The sequence below is a fragment of the Ruditapes philippinarum genome, unplaced genomic scaffold (genome assembly GCF_026571515.1).
Source record: "Ruditapes philippinarum isolate M1 unplaced genomic scaffold, ASM2657151v2 ctg2114_1_1_1_1, whole genome shotgun sequence".
NCBI lineage: Eukaryota > Metazoa > Mollusca > Bivalvia > Venerida > Veneridae > Ruditapes > Ruditapes philippinarum.
Genome location: NW_026859460.1, coordinates 101231 through 115475, shown reverse-complemented (window position 1 = coordinate 115475; position 14245 = coordinate 101231). Strand labels below are relative to the sequence as shown.

Below are 14245 nucleotides of genomic sequence, written 5' to 3'. Positions count from 1 at the left end.
AAATGTTTGACAAATACATAATACCTGATTCTAGCAAAAATGACATAACATTTATTCATGAATATGATTATTGTAAATATGACTGACAGTATCATTCATTATCACAAAAGGAAGAAGGATTTCTTTTAAGACTTGCCGATCATGGCGGCATGTGGTTAATATTCTTACAAAAAAAATTTGAAGTTTGAAATGTAACGCTTTAACACCCATCAGTCTTGAAGAATTTCAATTCCGTTCTCTCTCTCTCATTTCTTTTGGAAATGATTACAATTTATAGTTGAATATTGGGAGTATAGATTACAAAAAAATCTTGGCGTTTTCTCAAATTACTAGTCTCCTTTAGATAAACAGTAAATGTGCAATCCCTAAACAACGATATGTATCACATTATAAAGTTTCTACAGGAGAAAAGAAAACAACAATAATAATGATAAAACCAAAGTTGTGTTTGTTTATTAAAGACAATTTATAGAAGGGGCTCTACATATAAAGCACATAGTCGTGCGTAATATGAAAACTAGTATTATAGATATATTATATTCTATTAAATTTGAAAAAAAATCGGTAAAGTTGTTGTACAAAATGGACAGAATAAGGCAAGCTTAATACGTAGAAGATAATAATATGACATGATTCTCGGTTTATTTTTCAACTATGATAAGAATATTATAACGTTTTCAAAATACAATCTTTAACAACATAACATTATCTTTTCACTCGAATTTGATAAATTTATTCAAATATTGTAAAATACATGTATAAATTTACTGTTTTGTATATAACTTAATTTGCACATATTTAAATGCAAAATCAGAAGATAAATGTTCTTGATATCATGTAGAGAAGGACAACTTTTGTATTGTTCTAACTGGGAAAATAATGAAATTGTATATTTAAATTATATAGTTTTATGAATCATTGCTATAGAAGAAAATTATGTAAGTACATGTAAGAAATTGAAGATGAATACAATGCCGAAATTCCTTAGCCTTTTTATTGACATGCTTATGCTTTTTAAACCTATGTTTTCATGCAATATTATTGTTATTAATCATGCATCGTGTAATATAAACTCACCTGTGCAAGTTGATCGTCCGTCAGTCTTGCCGTCACACAGACACTGATTAAGGTGGAGAAGAGAAAGTTGAAACTCAAAACTATATTCATCATTCTCATTGAGCAGACAACTTCGATTGAACTGAAAATAGACGACATGTTACACAATTAACTCAAATAATTCATCTTTTAATCAAATATAAATAGATTGATAATAGGCAACGTGTGCAAAATTATCTCCTTAAATAAATCTTTGAATCAAAGATATATAGATTGATAATAGACGACTTGTACACAATTAACTCAATTAATTCATCTTTTAATCAAAGATACATGTATATAGATTAAATATAAGCGACGTGTACACAACTATCTGCTTAATAAATATTTTAATGAAAGATATATGAAAGATATATAGATTGAAAATTAGACGACATGGACACAAATATCTCCTTAAACAAATATTTTAATCAAAGATATGGAAATAAGTGTTTTGTCAGTTGCTGTTTTTAATTCTTTTTAATTATCAATAAGCGAACAAATCAAGATGAAAATAATCTAAATTATGACGCCATGAATATTAAGAGGATATTTTTTCGTTTGCGTGAAATATGGTATATATAACAAAATTCAGATAAAAGTTGTTTTGTATGTATCAGATTTTTCAAACTAAACGGCGAAAGAAGTCCCTTAAAATAAATATGTCAGTTGCTGTTTTGATTTTTTAAAATGAATAATAAGTGAACAAATCAAGATAAAAATAATCTAAATTTTATCGCCATGAATATAATGTATATACTTAAATCTATGTGAACCTAAATAAATATTTTACAAGGAAGTGCATTTTTCGAAATGCGACTTGTAGTTTGCATAAATCACATCTACATATTATGACTTATTTAAAAAAAAATCTATAACATACTCTATCTTCATTCTTAACATTCTTGTCAGGAATTCTAGATATATTGCTTGTGTCAAACCTACTTTAATTCAACAGTTTAAGAAAGCTATATTAAGACTGAAATAAGAAATCAGTAATAAAATAAGTGAGAAAAACATGTTTTTGTAGGATTCAAATCATGTTTCAGAATGGAATATACCCCCCTGTAAACCAAAGTGGTAATGCGTTTGCCTCTTTTTCTAATTGATATATTTGTTTAGACGCTATCATATAATCTTGATACAAATATATGTATTGTAACATGCAACAGACTAATGTTTTATCAGTCTACGTATCTATTACAAATAAAAAAACTTTTTTGTCACTCTTATGCGAAAGAATATACCGTCTTACGGTCGTTAAATATATATTTTGTACTCAGACAGATAATGCATAGACATGTTAAACATAAAACTTTTATACAAATGTGAAAACAAGAAAGTATCATCGGATTGTCTCCGAATTTAGATGAGACAAACCTAACAGTTTCAGATAGAAAACAAACCCAATTTTCTATAAATGATGTACTTGGCTTTATACAACTGTTGATGGTATTAGAGACGAGACCAGAGTATGTCCACTGACATCACAATTCTTCACGCGAAACGACACGTAGCTAATCAAATTTATCCATTTATTTGGCTATTCACTGTCAGCCGTAGTGTGTTGATCTATTCTGTGCTAAATTATTGATAAATGTATACACTTAACACTCACAAAACACCACTTTCTGTGTTTGCTCCTATCCTTTTTTAACACCAAATGTGTCTGAGGTGAAGGGTTTGAGAAGAACAAACACACAATCGGAAATGTCATAGAACTTGCATTACAAATTTTGTTTGGGCAGAAAAAATGATATATTTAGTATTTCATTACTATTTATCATATTGGTAACGAAGTTAGGTATCTTCAGGGATGTTTTCATGTTCTTTGGGGAAGAGAGATGCTTTCAACATAAGCTATTTACGTAGTGCTTGAGTTTTACTTGGTCATAGTGACTTTGTATTTATACTTCTCAAAAAATAATGATTCATAACTACAAATTTGCGTTGACTAAACGTAAATAATGCACAACATACAGAAGTTGATTAAAATTAATCTTATCGCATATTGTAAATAAAATCAAATTAATCTTAATTGTGTTATTCGAAGTACAATTGATAATTATTTAGATTTAATAATCTCACTTTCAGTTTGCGATGTTCTTTTAATCATAAATAAAAAACACAATTTTTATTTGAGCGACATACAAAGAAATTGATTGTTCTTGATTTTCAACTTTATCTATGTTTACACAGAGCCAGTAGCACCGTCTATCAAAGAGGTTTCAAACTATAATTAGTTTCTTTGTTTACTTAAATGAAATAGATTCGATACATTTTGTAGCACATTCAAGTAAGCGCGACTTTTTCCAGATTTTTATTTAATATGATTTAACTTTTTTATATTTCAATCGCCTTGGAGATAAAGGATTATTTTAATTTCTTCCAATATATGTTTTTAAATGTATGATATATTAAAAACGAATATTTTATTGACATTATCTGTCATTTTACACAAAATATATACAAATTAAAATATATATCAGAGGCGTCCGTGGTCGAATGGTTAAGTTAGTTGACTTCAAACAAACTTTCCCCTTATCGCTGTGGGTTCAAATCCCGATATTGACTATGGATTCTTTCATATGAGCAAGCTATCCAGCTAGCTTAGAAAACGTCGGTGGTTCTACTCAGGTGTCCTTTCGTGCCTGAAATAATGCACGGTAGGGCAACTGAGGTCTTTACCCAGTAAAAAAACTGGGAAGTCGCTATATGACTTTGACTGTATTGGTGCAAAGTAAAACCAAATACAAATAGATAAATAAACATTTTAGTACACACGTACGGACATACGAGAAGATATGTAACCTTTGAAACCCTGCACAGCACACAATAGGTAAATTCAGCATGTATACATAGTGTCATTAAACTTAACATGACCAGTATTAAGAAATGCAGCTTTCTAAACAACAAACTTCATGCATTCTGTTATTCAAATTAGACAAATTCAGTAAAACTTCCTAGATTTCAAATTAAATACATTTTTCAGAACTTTTTGTTGCATTTGTAATGTTTATACAATAATAATAATAATAATAATAATAATAATAATAATAATAATAATAATAATAATAATAATAATAATAATAATAATAATAATAATAATAATAATAATAATAATAATAATAATAATAATAATAATAATAATAATAATAATAATAAATGCTGTATTTACCCATCAATAACCGAACCGAGACTTATTTAAAATAGTACGTTTTGAATATTACAAGTTTATAATTTGATATGTTATTATTGCGTTTGTTTTTTACATAAGATTAACCTCTTTGCATTGTCAAACAACAAAACAATGTTTTATTTGCTTTTCAGATCGCAAACTTTTGGTTGATAAATTATCCCGGCTTTCAAAAATGTTGCCAGTTCTCAACCATATTCATCAAATATAACTCAATGTCACACAACCATAAAAGTTGGGCACAATTCGTCTGATGTATAAAAAGATGTTGATGTATTACTCATACGATATCTACAGTATATCAAACAACCCATGAAGAACAAATGATCTTACTACGATTGTAAATGAAACTTTCACTTCCCCCCTCTTTTTTAATTTATTTTTACATATAAATGATGGTTTATTCACCGCTTTTAAATTGTATTGTAAATGTATATGATAAAATATTTGTTAACTCAGTGTGATTTTATGTTTTATAGTTGACACTGCCGTGATATGTATTATGAACTTCATTTTTAAATTCAACTTAAAATAAAACCTCAGTATTTAAAAGTGTAGTAAACCTATTTTTGCATATCAAATAATATTTTAGTACACCATATGGCTGTGCCATTTGATTTCCCTTCAAACCATTACATCTTTTATCTTGCCTTAAAGTAAACATATAAAACTGATAAATCTTTCTGTAATTTAGTTCATTTAATGACCAATATTTCGGAATTCTTATACAATACTATAAACAAATCATACACGTTGTAAAGTTGATGGATGCATCAATGAGTTCTTTTTGAATAAAAGATATATAAGAATAGATACAGAAATGAATGGTCGAAAAATCTTGTTACACATCTTGTTTTAAATATAATCAGTATTTACAGATAGAAGACACATTTTATCTCCATCTTAAAGCAAAACACTATAACACAATCATTAGCATCATTCAATATCTGTACATAATTTAATATATGGTGCTGAGTGCTGCTTTGTAGAATTTAAGTATAATATTTTTTTCACATGATAAATCTAATGTCCCTGTTTCTTATTCTGTTATAACAAAGCCCTAACCTGATTATGTTGGTCGATTTTACATGTTAACATTAATATTTCTAAACATCTCTGGTCATGCATGTTATAATTCTATAATGATTTTGTGGTTTTCAGTATTAGGGTGATTCACTTGTTCTAATACATTCTGTACTGAATCAGTATCAATATTCGATAACATCTGAAATAGACCAGCGTATTGTAATTTTTATCTCATTCGTAATTATCGACAGCTATTCTTTCATTCTATGTGTTTGGTGGCATTCATCAAGTTTGAATTTCATAGAAATTTGAAACTTATTAAAAATTCATAGTCTCATTGGCTGTATAAAAGTATTAGCAAATACCGTATCTTTATACCATTTGCCAATTCATTCACTAATTGTTTGAGTACCCTTTATAAATTCCAAGTGTATCACATTTCATTGTTGACTTTTAGTTTTTTTATGATACCAACATGTTTTATATACATTCTCAACAGTGTGCTCTATTCAGTTCAATTATAGTGGAATCCAATTACAAATTGCCCTTTAATTAGCAACAATGAAACGTAATGTAGCATTGCTAATGTCAACGAAATGTAGTCTCCCAGAAAATGTCAGTCTGATATTACTAGAGATATCATTTGCTTTGCATATACGAGTGTTTATTTCAAGCTTAAGCGAATGAAAAATACATTGCTAATTTTAAAGATCAAAATCTAGAAAGAATTAACTGTTCAATCAGCGTTCGTTACAGAACTGCCAAACGATTCAATTAAAAATGCAGTATATTTTGGTATGATATTACGTTCTTGTCCTACAAAATAAAGAACTTTGGTATAAAATTTATGACTAAATTAAAAATTGTAAAAAGGCTGGCAGAGAAATATTCATTGGTGGAAAAAAAAACACAATATCAGCGGGGTATCTAAGAAAATAATATTTTGCACAAAGAATATACTGCTACAAATATTGTTGAAAATTGCACCTAATTTCAACGTAAACAAAACGAAAATTGAGTAATGATATGCTATAACAAAGTTCAGTTCAGCAGTCATATATGACTTTGAAAATAATTTACAAGTAATTTTAAAAATATAGTAACAAAAATATTGATTGCGTAACTTGAAAAATGGTTATAAATTATTCGATATATTTATAAGTACAACTTTTAAAGCCACTACATATTTATTATTATTTTATCTACGGAAACTATTATTTAAAATATAAATATCAAATTAGAAGAATTCATAGTATTAAATATCAAAAGCTAGAAAAAATATCAGTAAAATAAAAACATGTAATTAAAGTATATTTTTTTAACTGAAAGAAAATCCCTGTTCTAAAGCAAATGTCGTAATAATTTTTGTTCACATCATTACTGATGTAATAATAAAATAAAAAAGGAAAATATATATTATATATATATAAGTAAATACTGAGGAACAAACTTACATTTTAGCTAAGCAGAATAGGACATTTACAACAATAATCTTTCATTTTGATAGAGCTGTATTTGTATAAGATAAGATAAGAATAAGTACTGCAACTTGTATTAAAGGCACCATTAATTTAAACAAATATTGAAGGATGTCTCATTGTTTTAGAAAATTATCAGGAGATTTACGAAGGCTTCATTATGGTGCTAAATATATAATTGAGCCACGTAACGACAAAACCAACATACTGCGTTTGCGACCAGCATGGATCCAGACAAGCCTGCGCATCCGCGCAGTCTGATTAGGATCCATGCTGTTCGCTTTCAGTTTCTCTACTTGTAATAGGGTTGGTAAGCGAACAGTATGGATCCTGATCAGACTACGCGGATGCGCAGGCTGGTCTGGATCCATGCTGGTCGCAAGCGCATTACGTTGGTATTGTCGTGACGCGGCTCATATATTGTTTTATTTTGTAATATACATATTGTTAAATATTACGATAATAAAGTCCAGTGCATTATATAAAAGTGTCTTGTGATGTGTAACACATTAATCAGATAACTTGTAAAAAAAATAAGATGGATTATCTCACTGAATTGCAGACACATAATTGTGTACGTTTGAATATTAAGAATATTTAAAAGCGATCATGAGTACATGACCGCTTTTAAATAAAATTCTGAGTTTTAAAGACTTTCAAAAAACGTATATCTTTTAAATTAAAACATTCTTTAAAACATTCAGAGGATATACGTTTTTGTATGAAGCGGAGAAGGCTAGATCAAAAGTATTCAAATAGGTTTTAGAACACTTAACATTGCTGGTTAGTGACAAACATTGTTGATGAGCGTAAATCTTGGGACATCTTTCTACATTACTTTTCCACATAATTAAATAAATAAGTAAGAACTAAAAATGTATTAACACTGAAATCCGCTGGAAATAAGCTACATAAGCTAAAAACATATTTCTTACTAAGTACACGCCATCCCAGATAAAATTCTGATGATATTTACCAACATCTTTATCAGGTGACCAAATCCACTATTACTTTTCGGCATTGTCGAAAGTGTTGAGTTATTTAGTCAAGAAATATTTAGAGGAACATCATTTTAAAACATATTTGAATCAATAAATAATTTGTTCCTGGATTTTGATATAAAAACTAATAAATGTACAATTAGACATCAAATGAATTTATTGAAGACCCAGTATGCCCTACATTTTATTTCTCGAAAACTTTTTTATATTTGGTGTGATTTTATTGTTTCCAAAAGTTACTTCTTGGCCAATTACCCAAGTTATTTAGTTCTGGGAATTTATACATTTATAGTGATTAAATATTTTGTATGGAAGACAAAATACTACTTCATTTACATTTTGCTACTTTTGCAACAAACAATTTCACAATTGTTTTCGGGTAATAAGATCAAGCATGCTCTAAAACTATTATTTATAAATATTATAAAACTTACGTTTAATCTTCTTAAGAAAGAAATAATTATTCGTATCTGAGTGATAACGTTCCATTAAAAGAGAATTTTCATTTTATTTGAAAAGAATGATTTATTAAATTAATAAAAGGGGAAAACAACTCCTATTTATAAAATAATTATACTCGGAACTGAAACTATTGTTTACTTAGCAATACATGATTTGTCGGTGGAATATTTCATACTTGAATTGTATTTGATTCATATTTTCATACACAATCTCGACAAATATAAATATTGTATATCCAAAGCTTAACTACTGGTATTGATAAAAGACACCGATGAAAAGGCCTTCAATAAATTAATTATAAATTGTAAAGAACCAAACGCAACACCGGTATTAAATTACGACCATGAAAGCCGATGGAATGATCAAGTCACATTAGGTAATTTACAGGTAATTTGTAACTTCATTCCTTTGGGACCATAAATCTTTCGTTGAGTTTAGACATTTTACTATGATAAAAAACTTTAATGAATCCTTTGGTTTATACAAAAAGTCATCGATATCATGTATATTTTCTAATCTGGTATGACACAAAAAAGTAAGGGTCGTGCTTTATATTATGTCAGTATCCTTTCACCCTCTAAACAATTAATGTTTACATGTTTTTTCATCTATGATTTTACTTAATATGGATTGTTTCGTCAAATATCTTTTTGTCTCCAAATGTTGAATAAATCGATATAAATATATATATTATTATCTCACGGTATGAAGAGAAAGTTATCGAAAATTTTATAATGCATATCGACTTTACTCAGAAATAGCATAGTTTAAGTTTGTCTTAATGTAAAGATATTAATGTTAATACAGAATAAAATTAGGCATTGAGCTGCATTTACTTTAATTGGCAACTTTGATGACTAAATTATAATGAAGATAAGTCTATCTGTTTTAGATACATTTAAAAATAATGTAATTTTCATCATAATTGAAACTCTTTTTAGAGGGCCTGTATTCTTCTTAAATCTTAAACTAGATTAACTATTTTTCGCCTAGGAAAATTTAAACGTTTACTTTCATCAAGAAAAATGATACAATATATAATTATATAAAATGTTCTGAAAAAAACACACACAAAAAAAAACAACAACAACAACACAATATCAAATGAACTGACCCTATACACTTTACCATATTTTTCACTATAAAGAAGTTCATATTGTAGATCTCACATGGTATGACATTACAGTTAACATTGTTCATTACGCATGAAAGAGAGAGGTGATTATTTCTATTAATCTATGTAAAACAGTATTTATCTGAAGTATTTACCATAAATTACGGGTTTAACATTCTGCCTATTATAAAACATAACTAACAACAATGATGTATAATTATTACTGAAAAGAGAGAGAGAGAGAGAGAGAGGAAAACACCCCTCGGAAAAAACCAGACTTGCCTATGTTCACATATAATATTTTCTGCTGCTTTTGTTTCTTATTCATATTACTTGACAGACATAATGAATAAGGCTTTTTATAATGAAGAAATCTTTATAATTGACAGTTAGGAAAGCATTAGAACATATATTAATATATTTGCATTCGGATAATAAAAGAAAGTTACATACACACATTTTTAAACGAGTAAATTTTCATGTCGTTTGACCACTCAATAAAAAAATATTACAAAATATTCGAACAAGAGTCATTATACTCACGTCATTCAACTAAATGCAATTGATATAAACGCTTTACATTAAATTTCCTCCGTTTTTTTGAAAGTGTTATATTATTTCATGACGGCAATATGAAATATCATTTTCATACATATCGATGCATGCTTATGTGACATAAATTAATTAAATATTTCATTTCATATATTGTTATGAATGTAAATATGTAAAAACGTTTAAATGTTTCCGTCAATATAATATTGACAACAAAAAAACATCAACATTTGAAAATTTACGTTATATCGTGTTTTAAAATTGTATACAGGTTGCTACTGGTATATGCCTTATATCTCATAACTTGTAATACAAATTAAATATATATTGGTTTCACCAGTATAAAATAAATAATTGTATGAAAAGGAAATCAAATTTTTATTCAACTTAAAACTCTTTATGTTGAATTTGCCATATAAAACAAAATGATTATCATGGATTCAGTAGCCATATAATATCAATTTTTAATTGAAAGATTGAAGTAGAAACTACAAAAGTAACAATATTATTTATTTTACGTTGCTATACATTTTCTCAAGAAACTCCACAAGTTTTCTACAAGAGACGACTACTGTAAAACTTTCCATCTATCTAAAGAAAAAATATCAATATTGAAATAATTCATCTTATTGAATTATTAATATTTTTGTAAAAGAAAATTACGAAACGTACCTTTCAGAGAACACGAAAAACTGTTGTAATGCCTTTCCGCTTTTTCGTTTATGTTGCAATCTATATAAAGGAATTTACTGCGTAGGTATTCACACATTTCATTGTAGAAAATTTGTTTCCAACATTGTACTGTAATACCGTCATCAAAATGGGCGTCTCTTTCCTCGCGCGCTTTCAATAGGCTATCACGTGATCCAGCGCATGCGCTATTAATAATGGATGATACAAAAGCGATGTAAAATGTTACTTAATCCCCATGGAAACGGTTTCAATTCACTTATGGAATAAATGGCAATGGCAAATGAGTAAGGACCGAAAAGCTTGTCGGACTGAATAATTTCATTACGATATAAGACTCGCTTGTTAAGAGTTGCCATTCAAACAAAAAGTGAGTTTCGTCTAGGATTTACCAATAGCTGGATTCAGATTATTAAATTTAAGTGTCCCATCTTCAGAAACATCCATCGATGTACATAATAATTAACATCTATAATCCTGTTGCGTAAAAAAGTGTATATTGCTATTAGAAATATTTTCATAGACTTTAGTTTGTCTAAATCGATGAACTGTTTCAAAGACTGCAATCAGATAATGTTTGGCTCCGTGATTCTAAACTTTAAATCAATGACTTGTTTTTGAATTAATGAACAATTCCAAATGACAAGGATATCTAATACCGTTTAATTGACTGGTATATTTATATTTGCCTATTCAAAATAAAATGCACTGAATGTGAGCTTTGATTTAGCTTTTTGTGAAAAAGAATTTTAATGAGTTCCGAACGCTTAAACCATTTTATTTAAAAAAAAATCTTACATAGATCAACAGATACTCTTGAAACAAAACTATAAACAATAGAAAAGAACAAATTATACTCAGAATTAAAGATATATTATGCTTATATTTGATTATTGAAAAAAGCTACATGTAGAGCCTTTTCTACAATGCAAAATAAACGTTTTTTGAATACAGTTTAAAACTCAACACACTATAGGTAAATACAAACTGAATACATAATTTCATTAAAAGAACTGGCAGTTTTTTTAATAAAGGACCAAATTGTTTTGTCTCATAAATGTATACAAATTAGTAATTTGACTGCCATACAAAATAATTGTTCTTTGTAGCTGTGCCAAAAGGCAACGGATTAGAGAGTTGGCCAATTAGTAACTTTTAGGATACTATAAAAGTACAACAAATTTAAATAGTTTGTCGGAAATAAAATAAAAAGCATTTCTGAGGCCTTTAAAATGTTTTTTAGAAATCCCCCAAAAACATAAACAAACAAAATAAATATAAGAAAAAGAAAAAAGAAGAAGAATGTCCTGTCATGAGAAAAAACCTCAGAACCTCAGTTAAGTCCTTTAACGTATCAGATCAATTAATGATACATTTAAATTGAGGCAAAAAATTTAGCAATAATTTTATTGGAATTGTTTTATTTCATTGCACAGTCTGCACCAAACATCCTGAATATAACTGTTGTAGAACAAAAACAAGCATTTGAGTGAAATGATAGAAGGTGTAATTTCAATAAAAATGTAATCGACTGGCATATGCATGTCAAATATATCAATTCAATAGTCAAACTTCCTACCAAACCAAAACAAAACCGAATAAATTACAACTAAATGACATATTTATTAAAATATCGATCTTAATGAGAAAACGAAAGCAGTGAAACTCTTTTAAAATCCCAAACAACCTAACTATTCTTAAGATTTGTTTTTGCTGTGCAAAGAACCATTCAATGAAAAATTCACTTCAAGTACAAAACGTGTTTGAACGATGAAAACATGTGATACTATATCATATATAAAGGTCGCTCGAACGATGGCAATATCTGATAGTCAGACATGGTTTATCATCTTTGGGAAATGCTTTAAACAAATACTCCCTTGACAAATATTATCTGAACATATAAAGTGCGTAATTGCATAGTTAATTCTTTAGCTAATTAGATCTATTCCACTCAGGCAGAAACTATAAGTATCAGTACTATTTCTCTGTCTTTAAAAGTAAAAGATAAATAAAACTTATTTTGTTATGGCAACAAACATTCCGCAAATATTGCTAAGGGGTATTTAATAGTTAATGTAAAATCTGTACATAATGGCCAATTCATGATTATTTTTATTATTTCTATCTTATAGGTTTCAGATGAAACTGTTGTAATTATTGATTAAATTTAATAATAAAGTTATTGAGTTGAAACTTACGGTCGGTCCAATGATTTGACCGTTATCAAACCTCGATTAAAGCGATTAAAGTACTTTTTTCAAGATACTTTGATTATAATGTAATTTATGTAAGTGTCTCCAAATGATTCAGGAACATTTTTGCGTCATGAATATTTGTAAAAAATGCCACGACAATATATTACAATGTACATGATATTGTAAACTTCGTGTTACTGCCATTTTTCTATCTTAGTTATACACTGGGCTTTGTTTATATCAGATAACACACGCTATATACCGAGATTCATTCAAGCTGCAGATGAACCATAAATAATAAACAAAACATCATATCGCAATGACTTACAATAGCTTCCTACAAAATTGACGTGTTACAAATACAAATGTTACATGAAATGAATGAATTAATGCTCTTTGTGTAATGCTGGCCTTTTCATAGAGCATTTATTAACTGATAATTATCAAACCCGGACATGGAAAAAATCATGAAACGAATTTTGCATTTCTCCTTAAGGTTATGTTCGTGCTTTTAGCAACATATCAAAGTGGAGACAAATATTTCATTGAAGAATTAACTGATGAACGGTCGTAGACAAACAAATGGTTTTCTTAGTTAAAATGTACTGAAACAAACTTGTAGATGAAGTACTGTTAAATGTTAAAGAGTCTTCAGAATATCTAGATATTCCTTTCTGAGATAAAATTGTTTCATTAATAGGCATAATATCATTTGCATGTTTGTACGGGCGGTGCAATATTATTCACTATTTAAAATAACTGAATTTCGCGGAATGAAATTTAATGTTTATCTCTTGTTTAGAACAAAATTAGTCCTCCTATAGAAATACAAGCATAGACTTTATATCACATCAGCCCTTTTGAAAAAATATACATGAAAGTTGAGATCACCAAAGAAGATAAACGTTGATTTTAGCAATGACTCTATGGGTATAAGACTCAAGTGATATGCATTGATATCTTTTTATCCTGAGGAAAAAGGCAACGTTATTAGTAAATTAAAAAAAAGAAAAACGAAATCTCTTTGGACAAATGACAAAATACATAAAAGCAGCTTTTGATCTACGATAAAAAAAATTTAAACGCGCATCTGTACTCAAACACTGTCATTACGAATATTTATACTTTGAGGTGTTAAGAGTTTCTTAACATCGGACTGGAAGGCGGACAGAAGGACGGACAGAGAAACGGACGGACAAACAGATGGAAGAGGGAACGACTGGGCGGACAAAACCAAATGTATATCCTTTCAACTTAGGGGGTAATTATAAAACATATCTTTTGAGCGAACAAAACAGGAATATTATAAGGTTCGAACACACTGAAATTAGTAACATATAACACACTCTTTCGAAAATATTCGGATCTATCTTGAAAACGTACACCCGTTCAATTACCTAGCCATCATATGTTTTTGAAATCTATTGAGATAT

The 14245-nt window shown here is 28.4% G+C and overlaps 1 protein-coding gene across 2 annotated transcripts in view; it reads right to left on the bottom strand.

The window, feature by feature from the left end:
* The window catches only part of LOC132756570 (uncharacterized), a 31888-nt gene extending 21084 nt beyond the window's left edge, over positions 1–10804 (bottom strand). The window contains exons 1-2 of one of the 2 annotated variants that reach the window (XM_060747669.1): positions 10597–10804; positions 1078–1198 (exon numbers count right to left, since the gene is read on the bottom strand). In XM_060747669.1, the coding sequence (XP_060603652.1) occupies positions 1078–1176 (99 nt within the window). In that variant the 5' untranslated portion in view covers positions 1177–1198; positions 10597–10804. The remainder of the gene's footprint in view (positions 1–1077; positions 1199–10596) is intronic. The other variant, XM_060747670.1, reaches the window with a different exon arrangement.
* Positions 10805–14245: the final 3441 nt, after the last annotated feature.